Source organism: Stegostoma tigrinum, chromosome 1 (assembly GCF_030684315.1).
Source record: "Stegostoma tigrinum isolate sSteTig4 chromosome 1, sSteTig4.hap1, whole genome shotgun sequence".
Lineage (NCBI taxonomy): Eukaryota > Metazoa > Chordata > Chondrichthyes > Orectolobiformes > Stegostomatidae > Stegostoma > Stegostoma tigrinum.
Window position 1 is genome coordinate 56936579 of NC_081354.1, and position 14931 is coordinate 56951509.

At 43.0% G+C, this 14931-nt stretch overlaps 1 protein-coding gene across 4 annotated transcripts in view; it reads right to left on the reverse strand.

The window, feature by feature from the left end:
- The window catches only part of tmem192 (transmembrane protein 192), a 38266-nt gene that overhangs the window by 9717 nt on the left and 13618 nt on the right, over positions 1–14931 (reverse strand). For 2 of the 4 annotated variants that reach the window (XM_048551156.1, XM_059645729.1), the window contains exons 2-4: positions 13245–13394; positions 11655–11910; positions 397–525 (exon numbers count right to left, since the gene is read on the reverse strand). In XM_048551156.1, the coding sequence (XP_048407113.1) occupies positions 397–525; positions 11655–11910; positions 13245–13394 (535 nt within the window). The remainder of the gene's footprint in view (positions 1–396; positions 526–11654; positions 11911–13244; positions 13395–14931) is intronic. The other 2 variants (XM_048523834.2, XM_048559641.1) reach the window with 2 other exon arrangements.

The following is a 14931-nucleotide window of genomic DNA, read 5'->3' on the forward strand; positions in this document are numbered from 1 at the left end:
GTTCTATGGCCAATTAATAAATTTTCTAAATATTCAGAGAGCTTCCAATGACCTTAGGGCGTTTTTATTTCCCCATGAAACAACAGCTGTCTAATCTAACCTCAAATTTAAAACCTTGGTTTGGGAGGAAAGAGATATGGCTGTGCAACAATCAAAATTAAATCACTTTAATCAAACTTGATTGCTAATATTATCTTGTTAAATGTGTAGCTCAAACACAAGAAGCATTCTCCTTCACTTGCAATTTTAATTTTAAAATTGCACCAATTGAAACCTAGAATGGTGGGAACTGTTTATGTGTAAATACAAGTGTGAGAAATCTATTGTAATACCGATTGCATTGCATTGCCTCTGAGCGCTCAGCAGGGAATGCTGGTTTCTTTTCTTTCCCCTCACCTGTGTAAATGATGAGGCATACTGAAGAAAAGAAAAGCTCCACTGTCAGGACTCCAAGAATGAAGTATATCACCAGACTTTCCAGTTCAAGCTGAATCAGTACAAAAAGTACTAAGAATGTTGCATTTCCTCAAAAAAAGAAAAAAGCAAGAAAGTTAACTGACAATTCTTTCCATAGGATCTTGAAAAGAGATTTTATTTCCAAATAAAAACCTATTAAGAAATAGAAGAAAAATTACATGAATTTCAAAGCTGTATGGCATGAGGATATTAAAATCAAATCTGAACAAATTACCCAAGCTAGTTTAAAAGTATTTCCATCTCAGAAGGATAATGGGTATGGATGACACTAAAAAGATGTTTCTAATCCTTTACTACTTCCTCTTCAACTCCACTTGGAGCATATGCTCATTCCAGGAAAATGATACAACCTTCTAGAACCATTTAACAATGGCCATGCTTCACCTATCAGTCCAGGCAGCAATTCACAGCAGGGTGCAGTTATCCTCACACACCATTGACACATTGTCCGCTGAGGTTTCCGGAGAACCAGCTTCCATACGTAATTCCAACCTTCTCAAATCACCCTTAAAACGGATACCACAAGTAACTCAGGGTTCTCATTACAGTCTCTCTCTCACGCTCGCTTCAGGCCAGAGGATTAATGTAAAAACTTGGATTCGGAACAAAAACAAAAATACAATTGTCAACTAGCATTGGAAACGAAGCACAGATTACTTAGGTGACAAAATGAGGCTGGACGAACACAGCAGGCCAAGCAGCATCTCAGGAGCACAAAAGCTTACGTTTCGGGCCTAGACCCTTCATCAGAGAGGGGGGAATGGGGTGAGGGTTCTGGAATAAAATAGGGAGCGAGGGGGAGGCGGACCGAAGATGGAGAGAAAAGAAGATAGGTGGGCAGGTAGGGAGGGGATAGGTCAGTCCAGAGAAGATGGACAGGTCAAGGAGGTGGGATGAGGTTAGTAGGTAGATGGGGGTGCGGCTAGGGGTGGGAGGAAGGGATGGGTGAGAGGAAGAACAGGTTAGGGAGGCAGAGACAGGTTGGACTGGTTTTGGGATGAAGTGGGGGGAGGGGACGAACTGGGCTGGTTTAGGGATGCAGTTGGGGAAGGGGAGATTTTGAAGCTGGTGAAGTCCACATTGATACCATTAGGCTGCAGGGTTCCCAAGCGGAATATGAGCTGCTGTTCCTGCAACCTTCGGGTGGCATCATTGTGGCACTGCAGGAGGCCCGTGATGGACATGTCATCTAAAGAATGGAGGGGGAGTGGAAATGGTTTGCGACTGGAGGTGCAGTTGTTTGTTGCGAACTGAGCGGAGGTGTTCTGCAAAGCGGTCTCCAAGCCTCCGCTTGGTTTCCCCAATGTAGAGGGAGCCACACCGGGTACAGTGGATGCAGTATACCGCATTGGCAGATGAACCTCTGCTTAATGTGGAATGTCATCTTGGGGCCTGGGATAGGGGTGAGGGAGGAGGTGTGGGGGCAAGTGTAGCATTTCCTGTGGTTGCAGGGGAAGGTGCCGGATGTGGTGGGGTTGGAGGGCAGTGTGGAGCGAACAAGGGAGTCACGGAGAGAGTGGTCTCTCCAGAAAGCAGACAGGGGTGGGGATGGGAAAATGTCTTGGGTGGTAGGGTCGGATTGTAGATGGCGGAAGTGTCGGAGAATGATGCGTTGTATGCGGAGGTTGGTGGGGTGGTGTGAGAGAACGAGGGGGATCCTCTTTGGGCGGTTGTGGCGGGGGCGGGGTGTGAGGGATATGTTGCGGGAAATACGGGAGACCTGGTCAAGGGCGTTCTCGACCACTGTGAAGGGAAAGCCACGGTCCCTGAAGAACTTGGACATCTGGGATGTGCGGGAGTGGAATGTCTTGTCGTGGGAGCAGATGCGGCGGAGGCAGAGGAATTAGGAATGGGGGAAATAGGCCCTCCGCTTCTTCCTGTCCTGCAGGCCCGACCAGTCCCCCTCCACTGACACCCACATCCGCCTAGCTGAACTCGTCCTCACCCTCAACAACTTCTCTTTTGACTGCTCCCACTTCCTACAGACTAAGGGGGTGGCCACGGGCACCCGCATGGGCCCCAGCTATGCCTGCCTCTTTGTAGGTTACGTGGAACAGTCCCTCTTCCGCACCTACGGGCCCCAAACCCCACCTCTCCCTCCGGTGGATTGATGACTGTATTGGCGCCGCCTCTTGCTCCCCAGAGGGGCTCGAACAGTTCATCCACTTCAACACCTTCCACCCCAACCTTCAGTTCACCTGGGCCATCTCCAGCACATCCCTCACCTTCCTGGACCCCTCCGTCTCCATCTCAGGCAACCAGCTTGTAACTGATGTCCATTTCAAGCCCACCGACTCCCACAGCTACCTAGACTACACCTCCTCCCACCCACCCTCCTGCAAAAATTCCATCCCCTATTCCCAATTCCTCCGCCTCCGCCGCATCTGCTCCCACGACAAGACATTACACTCCCGCACATCCCACATGTCCAAGTTCTTCAAGGACCGCAACTTTCCCCACAGTGATCGAGAACGCCCTTGACCGCGTCTCCCGTATTTCCCGCAACACATCCCTCACTGCCCACCCTCACCACAACCGCCCAAAGAGGATCCCCCTCGTTCTCACACACCACCCCACCAACCTCCGCATACAACGCATCATCCTCCGATACTTCCGCCATCTACAATCCGACCCCACCACCCAAGACATTTTCCCATCCCCACCCCTGTCTGCTTTCCGGAGAGACCACTCTCTCCGTGACTCCCTTGTTCGCTCCACACTGCCCTCCAACCCCACCACACCCGGCACCTTCCCCTGCAACCGCAGGAAATGCTACACTTGACCCCACACCTCCTCCCTCACCCCTATCCCTGGCCCCAAGATGACATTCCACATTAAGCAGAGGTTCACCTGCACATCTGCCAATGTGGTATACTGCATCCACTGTACCCAGTGTGGCTTCCTCTACATTGGGGAAACCAAGCGGAGGCTTGGAGACCGCTTTGCAGAACACCTCCGCTCAGTTCACAACAAACAACTGCACCTCCCAGTCCCAAACCATTTCCACCCCCCCCTCCCATTCTTTAGGTGACATGTCCATTATGGGCCTCCTGCAGTGCCACAATGATGCCACCCGAAGGTTGCAGGAACAGCAACTCATTCCGGCTGGGAACCCTGCAGCCTAATGGTATCAATGTGGACTTCACCAGCTTCAAAATCTCCCCTTCCCCAACTGCATCCCTAAACCAGCCCAGTTCGTCCCCTCCCCCCACTGCATCCCAAAACCAGTCCAGCCTGTCTCTGCCTCCCTAACCTGTTCTTCCTCTCACCCCAAGCCGCACCTCCATTTCCCACCTACTAACCTCATCCCACCTCCTTGACTTGTCAGTCTTCCCTGGACTGACCTATCCCCTCCCCACCTCCCCACCCATCTTTTCTCTCCATCTTCGGTCCACCTCCCCCTCTCTCCCTATTTATTCCAGAACCCTCACCCCATCCCCCTCTCTGATGAAGGGTCTAGGCCCGAAACGTCAGCTTTTGTGCTCCTGAGATGCTGCTTGGCCTGCTGTGTTCGTCCAGCCTCACATTTTGTTGTCTTGGAATTCTCCAGCATCTGCAGTTCCCATTATCACAGATTATTAGGTTACCTTTTAAACAAGGAATTTCTTTTAAATGATGATGAGTACCTTTTAGAATGTGCACACTTGTCAATGGCCAAAAATTATTTTTTTTTCATGTTACAACAACTGCTCAAAACTGAAGATCTGAAATATGAACAAGTTTTGGAACAGACCGAATGGCATAATCTTAGCACTACTTCAGCTTGTGTCAAAGAAACAGGCCCGAACCAGTCTTTCTACAAAAGGTAACAAAGTGTGGAGCTGGATGAACACAGCAGGCCAAGCAGCATCTCGGGAGCGCAAAAGCTGACGTTTCGGGCCTAGGCCCATCAGAGAGCTCTGATGAAGGGTCTAGGCCCAAAACATCAACTTTGGTGCTCCTGAGATGCTGCTTGGCCTGCTGTGTTCATCCAGCTCCACACTTTGTTACCTCAGATTCTCCAGCATCTGCAGTCCATTATCTCTTTCTACAAAAAGGCTCCCGGCTCTGAACTGCTTATATAGTGTAACTATAAAGACTTTTCAAATAAAGAGAACAAAAATAATATTATGTACTCCATGTGGTCTCACCAAGGCCCCATCTAGCTGCAGCAAAACTACCCCACTCTTCTATTCCAATCTCCTTGCAACAAACATTTACATTCCATTTGCCTTGCTAATCATTGACAGGACCATTTTCATGATGCACATACCCAAACAGACAGAGACCCCTTTAACTTTCAGATTTTGCTATCTTTCTCCACTTAAATAAATGTGTTGCTTTGCAATTCTTCCTGCCAAAGCAGACTCATTCCCACATTTTAGTCCAGTGCCACTTGTGTACCCCCTCACTTAATCTAAGTACAGCCCTTTGTAGGCTCTACCTGCTGAGAACTTAGTTTCTTCCTCATCGTGATATAAATGGCAAATATGGCACCACTCATTTGGTCCCCACACCCAAAATCATTAAAACAGATTCTAAGTAGTTCAGGCTGCAGTATCAATTCCTTTGGCACGCCACCACAATTCGTAACTCAAAATGACCATAAGACGTAAAATCAGCACCAGGCCATTTAGCCCATTGAGTCTGATCTTCCATTTAAGGGCATATGGCTCATCTCAATCCTCAACAAGGTTGTTGACTTGCTCGCCAAGCTGGCATGCTTTTGTTCAGACATTTCGTCGCCATGCTAGGTGACAGAGGAGTGTCTGATGTTATTCTACTCAACCATGAATTTATACTGTCTGGTCCGTTATAGTGAATGCCACCTAGCATGTGACAAAATATCTGAACAAAAACAAGCCAGCTTGGCGAGCAAGTTAACGACCTCAAATCACAGCCCATGCTTACAGACCTTTGCCAAAACCTGAACGCTCAACTCTACTTTCCTGCATTTACCTCAATCCATGATTCCCCTATTAAACAAAAATCTGTTTAGGCTAACTTTGAAAAAATTCATAACAGGCCAGCCCGTACAGCCTTCTGTAGGGGAAGAACACCACAGATTCACTAAATGTTGGAGAAAAAATTCCCCCTCTCTGTATTAAATGATTGACTTCTTACTCTGGTCCAAGGCTCTTCCACATCTACTCTGTCAAGTCCCAAAAGAATCTTCTGATGAGAAAGTGGCAAAAATTGTAATGAAGGGTCACTGGTATCGAAATGTTAGCTATATTTTCTCTCCACAAATGCTGCCAGATCTGCTGAACTTTTCCAGCATTTTGCTTTTGTCTGTTTCAGATCTTCAGTATCTGCATCTTTGCTTTATTCCCAACAACCTTACATGTTTCAATAAGGTTGCCTCAATCTTTAAGGCTCCAATGAATAAAGGCCCAAGATACTCACCCTGTCCTCATAAGACAGTCCTTCCAAACCAGTGAACTTTCTCTAGACTGCCTCCAATGCTGGTCTATCTTTCCATAGGCCCAAAAAGGTTTCAGTATTTCATTTCTGGTCTGCCTTCTACAGTTTAGCAAGGCTTGCTGTTGACTAGAGGCTGCTGCTTTACCATGAGGCTATCAATTAATCCTGTCCACAGCATATGGAGGGGTTTGGAATAGTCAGCATCCTATATGATTCTATAAATAAACTGCTCTGTCCAAGATACAGCGTTCCAAATTACATTCACTCGTTGATATGCAGATTAAGTCACATGGTTATTCACCTTTTTTGCAAGCTCAATTTATCTCTTCCTATACGTAGTTATCCTTCTCTGAAGGATCATGACCCTTTCCTATTTTGTATCTCCACCCAAACCAATTCTTCCTGCTCCTGCTGCACCAACTTACCACCTATCTGGACTCCATTTTCTCCCCCTTGGTCCAGGACCTCCCTACCTACATCCGTGATACCATCCACAACTTCCAATTCCCCAGTCCCCAACACGTCATTTTCACCATGGACATCTGGTCCCTATACACCTGCATTCCCCATGCAGATGGCGTAAAGGCCCTCTGCTTCTTCTTGTCCCGCAGGCCTGACCAGTCCCCCTCGCAAAACTCATCCTCAATACCTTCTCTGATTTCTCCTTCTTCCAGACAAAAGGAGGAGGCCATGAGTACCTGCATGGGCCCAGGCTATGCCTGCCTCTTTACAGGTTACGTGGAACAGTCCCTCTTCCGCACCTACACTGGCCCTAAACCCCACCTCTCCCTCCGTTACAGTCAATGTATCGGCACCGCCTCGTGCTCCCAAGAGGAGATTCGGCAGTTCATCCCTTTCACCAACAACTTCCACCCAAACCTCCAGTTCAGCTGGACCATCTCCAACATGTCCCTCACCTTCCTGGACCTCTGTCTCCATCTCAGGCAATCACCCAGAAACAGACATCCATTTCAAGCCCAACTCCCACAGCTACACAGAATACATCTCCTATTCCCAATTCTTTACCTCCGCCGCATCTGCTCCCAGGATGAAGCATTCCACTCCCGCACATCTCAGATGTCCACGTTCAAGAACTGCAGCTTGCCCCCTGCAGTGGAGGAGAACAGTCGACCATGCCTCCCGCATTTCCTGCAACTCATCCCTCACACCCCGTCCCCGCAATAACTGCAAAAAAAAAAAAGAATCCCCCTCACATACCACCCCAACCTCCAGATACAACGCATCATCCTCTGACATTTCTGCCATCTACAATCCGACCCCACCAGAGATATTTTTCCATCCCCACCCTTGTCTGCTTGCTGCACCTCCATTTCTTACCTACTAACTTCATCCCACCCCCTTGACCTATCTCCTCCCTACCTATACAGGCTCCATCCCCACCCCTTTAACTTGTGTCTCCTCTCCACCTTCAATCCGCCTCCCCTTCTCCCCATTTATTTCCGAACCCTCTCCCAATCTCCCATTTCTGATGAAGGTCTAGGCCCGAAATGTCAGCTTTTGTGCTCTTAAGACACTGCTTGGCCTGTGTTCATCAGCACCACACTTCGTTATCTCTACATCTTGCACTTTTCAGTCAAGGTCCTCTCTCACTACTGTATTATTGATATATCATTAATTAACAGATTCATCCCATGACCATTTCCTGGCTTTGTCTTTTCCCAAATATCAAATATGCTAATATTCATGTCATAGTTATAGCCATCTTACAAAGATGTAAGAGAATCAAAGTAGTATGATAGTCATTATATCTGTATTAACAATTCATTCATTTGAATATGAATGCAGAGTGTATTCTTCAATCTTGTTATGGGCCAGACCAGAACCACCACCCCCACCCCCCCTCAATATTGTTAAGGTAGCCCAGACCCTAACTTTTCATTATTTTTAAAAAAGGTAGATGAAATTAGTGTTCCAGATGCAGTGGTCAAGCTGCTCAACATTAGGCAAAACACAAGTTAAACACTGTACTTAAAATGCCAACAACACAAAAAAAGGAAAGGATTTTAGAATAACTTAACTATTGGAAAACATAACCAAAAAATTCCAAAATAGTAACATCCCATGGAAGCCGCATCCTTCCCCCCCACAAAAAAAAACCACCTTTGGCAAAAAAAAAGAGGAAAATCCAGATTCTCATACGCAGTTTTCCCAATTCAGGAGGTGAAAAGAGAAGATTCAGGGAGTGCAGCAGCCTGGAGACATTGACTGAAGTTTCCCACTCTTTTGAAGACCCTAATGGCTTCTCTTTAAAACTAAGCCCAAGAAAACTGGAAAACCTGGTCTGTGACAGCTGGCCCCACCCAGACTGCTTCCATTGTTCTAACTTTTATCTAAAAAAGCCCCCAAGGACTCTCAAATTGTTTACTTTCTTAGAGATCACTTGGTAACTTTGTCCTACAACTGCTCCAAAACAAAATGGACACAACCATCAAGAAATGTTGAGCTCAATGAACACAACAGGCCAAGCAGCGTCATAGGACCAGAAAAGCTTGACGTTTTGGGACATTTCTGAAGGGGGTCTCGGCCCAAAATGTCAGCTTTTCTGCTCTTCTGATGCTGCTTGGCCTGCTGTGTTCATCCAGCTCTACACCTGGTTATCTCAGATCCTCCAGCAACTGCAGTTCCTCCTATCTCTGAAACAACCACAAAAAAAGTGACAGCATTGTTAAACATTTAAGACAATCTGTAGTTTTAGCTGCTTGACTTCTTTCTACTATGCTTGGGTTATCAATATGCTGTTCTAGGATCGTTTTGTTTCCCCTCGATTTACCACATCATCTCTCAAAGGGATTCCCTCCCTTCCTACTATTTAGTAGGAAAACCTCTCTGCCATCCTTGTGTGACTTACAACTACACTAGTCCCAACACAGCTCAGGTTAAGACCCTGCCAACAGTACAGCTACTTTCAGCTTTCAACCTCTGTAGCCTCCACTGGTCTCACACTGTTTTACGTTCTCCCAGGTATTGACATCCAAAATAGATAACCACGAAACCTGCCTGTTCTATCATTATAAACTAATTTCTTTTTAAAAAACAGAGGTACCAATATAGATGGATCTTTCAAGAAGAAGAGGAGAAAACCAAAAGAAAAACGTAATTTATATGCAATTTTCCCTTTTCTAGATTACATGCACTAGAAGCAAATAAAAAAGTGATTTAAATTTTATATAAAAACCTGAAATTAGATCACAATTAGAAATGCTACATTGGAATTCCAGTGATGCAGTTCCTGGAATTGCCAGAGGTATGTAAGAGACTCACTAGAAATTGTCCCAAGAGAGAGAGAGTTTAAAGTTAGGAAGAGCAAGAAAGATTTAAACGATACCAAGAAATAAAAGTACTTTTGAACTTTAACCTAAAGTGCTTTAATATGGCATCAGGGAACACGGTGGGAGTGGAAAAATCACTTCTCAACTTGGTTATTAGAAAACAAAGTTTGATCTACTGTTGAAATTGGCTGGATTTTTGATAATCATAAAAAGGGGCAGGGGGCAAGAGAATCAGCTTTAGTGCTGGTTTTTAGAACAAAAAAGGTACAAGAGTACTTCCTCCTCCTCCAATATAATTTGACAACCCTGCTTTACTCTAAAACCACTAGATGGAGACAAATTAATACGAATAACCAGGTACACCATCACCTGAACACAGCAGTTTCTACCATTTTCGATTAGTAAATGTACATCTGATTATATAATTGTTACTGGGCTGAATGACACTCCAGATAGCTGGTGTAAACAGCGAAGTGCTGAACAAGCAACTCACTGAGCACCATTGTGTCTTCTCGCAGCAATCTTGCACATTTTTTTCAACTATCATACCTCCTTTTGAAGCCTCCATTGAATCAGCTTCCACCAGCCCATCAGGCAATGCCTCCCAGACCCTAACCATGTATTGTGTGTAAAGGCTTTTCCTACATGTTTTTGATTCTAGTTATGTTACAATCTATGCCCTCTTGTTACCAATTCTTTTCATTAGAAATATTTTCTCTCCATTTACTCAGCTCAGAAGTTACAATTTTCTAATCAGATCTCCTCTTAGCCTTCCCATCTCCAAGAGGAACAGTCCCAACTTCTCCAATCTATCTGCATAACTGAGATACTCATCCCTGGAACAATACTCTTCTGCACGCTCTCCAATACCTTTATACCCTTCCCAAGTCTTTAAAAGTTGAAGTAACTATCCCATTTACACTACAGGGAGTTCTGCTTTAACATGTTCCAGCAACATGAATTGGATAGAACGTAATTGACAAACGGGGAAACATTTCTAAAACACGAACTTCTGTTAGCAATAATGTGATTCCATCGAGTAAGCATAGATATCACTGGCTTTGTAAAGAAACATTTCTTTTTTTCTAAAAAAAGCACCATCTACTAGGATAGAAAAATGTTCAGAGCAAGACATAATGAGCTCATTTGAAAATGGTAACTGGATTTTGTCATAAACCTCAAAATGAAACATCTTACAAAAAAACAGAGATAGTGGGCCTATGCCCAAAACGTCAGCCTTCCTGCTCGACCTGCTGTGTTCATCCAGCTCCACACCTTGTTACCTCGGGTTCTCCGGCATCTGCAGTTCCTATTATCTCTTAGAGACAAGAGGGCTGCAGCGGGAGACAGATCCACCGAAGGAGGGTCCAGATCCAAAACGCCAGCTTTCCTGCTCCTCTGATGCTGCTTGGCCTGCTGTGTTCATCCAGCTCCACACCTTGTTGTTATCTCATACAGACAGCAACTGGCTTATTAGGAAAATACTTGAAGTCTTAGTTTGAAGAGTTTATACTGAGCACATTTTTTTGTCATTTAATGAAGTACAGTTTAAAATAAAGAATGCTGTTAAAACACGCACCTTTGTGTGGTGTTTTTGCCTAGATTGTGTTACACACACAAGAACTTCTGAACTTGCCCACGTAAATCATTTATTATAAAAAGAAGTTGTCTGTTACAACCTGCTCTTTACCAGCACTATTTCAAATACGATGTAACTCAGGTTTGTCACACATTTTAATCCAACAATTAACTTCAATGTCAATGGACTGCATACGGAAGAAAGGTCAGATTTCTCTGACGATCTATCCAGAAGTCTGTGCTGATGGAATGTCAGGTCAGATCAGCAATAGGCCAGGCTGTGATGCAGACTATGTTGCAAGTATCAAGGTTCACACAAGTGATGGACATGGAACCAATACTTATAGGAGAGTGGTGAGAAGCATTCTGTGATTTTGAGTGACTTTTTAGGTGGTCTGCCCTTACCCTCACTTTTCCTATAAGCCCAGTTATTTCTATCGTGCAAATTTTCTACAGCATGAGCGTTCTAAACAGAATCCCCTGCATGAAATAACTGCCCCATTTACGCCATGGAGTAGCTTACAGAGTTTTTACACCATATCCGAGAAGTCCTTGTACGTATACATTTGGCTTGATGGGGAGGTTAGTGATATTTTGCTGAAGACCACCACCTCAAAATGCGAGATGACTGGAGCAAATCTCTTTCCAGTTCGGTGTGCTGCAACAGAAAGAATTTTGCTATCTCCTCCAGAAACAAGTTAGTTTGCAGTTCAAAGTGTGCCACCACTCATTACCTTCAAAGCAAAGCAAAGCATTCTCTTGTATGAGAATGTAAGCAAACATGTGATTTTCACATCTACATAACTTAAGAGTATTAGGTGATGCCTTTATCCTCCATGGAACTTCGCACGTCACAGGTATTAGTTAAGTACCCAAACACCCTTATCTTGGCAATTACTTCCTCACCTGCAGAATGAATAAGTAGCGGCAGACGCTTCAGATGCCTAATGGAGCGGTACAATTCCAGATAGCCTCTCGTTCTGAACTTGGAATGCTGAACTTGCAAGTAATATTCAAAGGCAGCATAGACAGCCCAAAGGATAACTTTTGTAATTGTTATAATGGTCACAGCTTTGAAGGACCCAAGGACACTTCTGCAAAGGTCAGCTGGTGGTGTTTCACACAAAAAGACCAAAAGGAATGCCAAAACTACAAAAGCAACCTAGAACAAAGAAGATACATACTCCATTAAAAAAAGAAACTTGATAGCAAAGTAAATTTATTTTGTTAAAACCAATGAATCCACATAATGCTTTAGTTTTGCATAAGTGGTTTAACTGCACAAGTTCACTATTAACAGAAATGTCACATAGGAGATTTTAGAAGTGTTTCTTATCTAAACCTCAGCTGTCTCGCATTTATTTGTAGGGTCAGTTATTTCCTACTCAGCATTCCCATAAATCTGTTTCATTTCAAAATGAAAGTGAAAGCTTTCATCCATGGCTGCATTTAATAATACCTGGAACACATGTGTTGTGTTTCAAAGGTTAAATTGGCTTCAAATGGTTACAAGTTGGGAAATACAGGGTTATAGGGATTTTTATTGGGGACAGGGGAAGAAAAAAGGGCAGAAGACTGGGATGCTCTTAGCAGGGTCAGTATGGACTCAATGGCTTCCCTTTAAGCTCTAGTAAGTGACTCTATGCAGTTAGAGATTCATGTTTCTGATGATGGGGCCCTGTTTCATGAAGAACACTGTTACTTGGGTCACAAAAATGGTTTACAAAATGATTTCAACAATCTCAGTTTATTATTTCATATGCAAGTCAACATTAATTCAGGACAATCAAAATCTAAATGTTCAGATCATAAGATCAGGAAACTGCAGAATTAAGATCTGGGTTTATGGGGTGAAATTGGTTTTGAAAACAAAGTACCATAAATGGTTTTAAAAATACAGTACTTTTAAAGTTGACAAACGGAACAGTATCCAAGGCATGCTGCGCTTTAAGCAGACAAAAGTAAAAATACTTTTATTAAGTTTCACTTGAAGAAATTGTCATACATGTTACATTGAAGATAGTCATCATCGATCAGATAGAGAAAAAAAGTTATTCTGTCGATAACATCCATTTTAGAAGAATCAGGAGTGTAGAACAAGTGCTTCAGCCCATCAGGTCTGTGCCAAAAATATACTACCTACACTGAATTTTGCTTTCTAAATCAAAAGAGTGGGTATTTCTCTATTCACCCTACAAAATAAATATCAACTACACGGGGTTTAAAAAAGTCACTTAAAATGAAGTGAACGTGAACTGTGATGTCACTTGCTACATTGTTTACAAAGGGAATATTTAATGTCGTGAAATAAATTTTATTCTATTTTCAAAGATATTATGTTGTCAGAGTGTCCTAGTAAAGTAGCAATTAAGATTTATTACTTTTTGCAGCATTTTCAGCATAGCATTACACACTAAGAAAACCAACATTGCACTGCAATACAACTTAAATAATCTCTATTCAGAGAGGTTCCTGTGTAGGAAATCTAACACTCACATGCAGAAATGCTAACAGAATTCCCCAACAGACTGTTGGCACACCTTTGAAATGAGCTCGCATATCACCAACAACAGCATCGCCATAAAGGAGGCAATGGTCTATTAGTGGGTCCTCTTCCACACTTTGGGTTGCATCGGTGAATAAGTTCTGGAAAAAAAACAAATGATGCATGACAAAATATACTGAAGACACCTGATTATATCCTTCGTCCAACAGCATTTGCAGGATGTTTGCTTACACCAGTTAGAGCAATCCTGTTTGGCATTGATAGTCTGCAATAAACACACTTTCAGCTTTGTGTCTTAACTGCACAAAGGTGACATTTAACAGTAAAAATCTTCACATCCTGTTTTCCCACATCACCCCTCAGACAGCACAAACACTTTCCTGATGAAAGAGACCCAGGTGCATATTAAATGCATTACACATCATCCACAGCTCATTAGTGTACGAATTCCTTTCCTTAGCAGTGTGAAGAAACAGGCACAAGGACCCCAACAACATATTAACAGTACAATGATAGATCCTCCAATACAATCTTGGTTTGCATTTAAATATCTCAGAGGACAAAAGACTTCTCTGTTGCTACATTTAAAACAATTCTGAAGGGAAACAGATCAGTTGCACAAAATACAAAATTCAATCATTTTGAGTGTACAGGCTGCTGGAGGAGGACAAAAAAAATGCTCACACAACCTTCAAAAATCAAGGTCCAACATTACTCAATTCAGATAAAACCAATCAACAATTGCTTTGTGGTAGGTAAATTAGCTTTCAGGTTTGTTTAAAATATTTAGATGGCTATGCTGAATTAAAAATTCAGCTAAATACAAATTTCAGATTTTATGGTCAAGGAAAATGAAGAGGTGCTCAAACTATTCGCTGTTTCAGTTGTCTAGCTTATAAAAATTAGATAGTTGCCATGCAAAATTCTCGAAAGCATTACATTGGTTTCCTGAATGGTTGAAACCAAAAAGCACAAACTTCAATGCAAGAAAAGGCAGAGTTGGAATGCATTATTACATCCCAGAAAATCATTGGCACTTAAGGAATTGCAACCATAAGTAATAATTTCGTTCATTAAATGGCAGTAATACAGACAAAAAGCAAAGTTAAGATGCTGACTTTTGAGGGAATAAAATATAAATCAGAAATATTCACAAAACACTTTAGTTAGGTGAACCATATTAATGCAATTGTTAATCAAATTAAAAACCCTGACTGGAATTTTGTGCAACTGAGTTTTTAAAATAGCAAACAATATCTTTACCACTCTCAAACTGGACCATAGGATTTGGTGCAAGTACAGATTGAAAAGAGGTAAAAATCCTGAAACTGCCCATTTGACACCCACTCCATTTCCATCTCCCTGATCATAACTACAAAGGCCAGAAAAAGAGTGTTCAGTAGAAGTTATTGGATTATTAAAATGCCAGTGAACTGAGAAATACCAACTTTTAAACAACTAATCAGCCTCTTAAAGAAGTGTAAATAATCTTCTTTTTGCGAAAAGATTAAGTTGGTTTACAATAATAGATCGCCTTCATGGCATTTCAGCTTCTATCACCTGTATGCAATAAATCTTTATTTCACTCAAACATTTTCAGAAGCTTTGATTTTTATTTCCCAATTTCTTCTGAAAATTACTGATTAGCTCCTTAAGAAAGTTGAATAACATCATTAC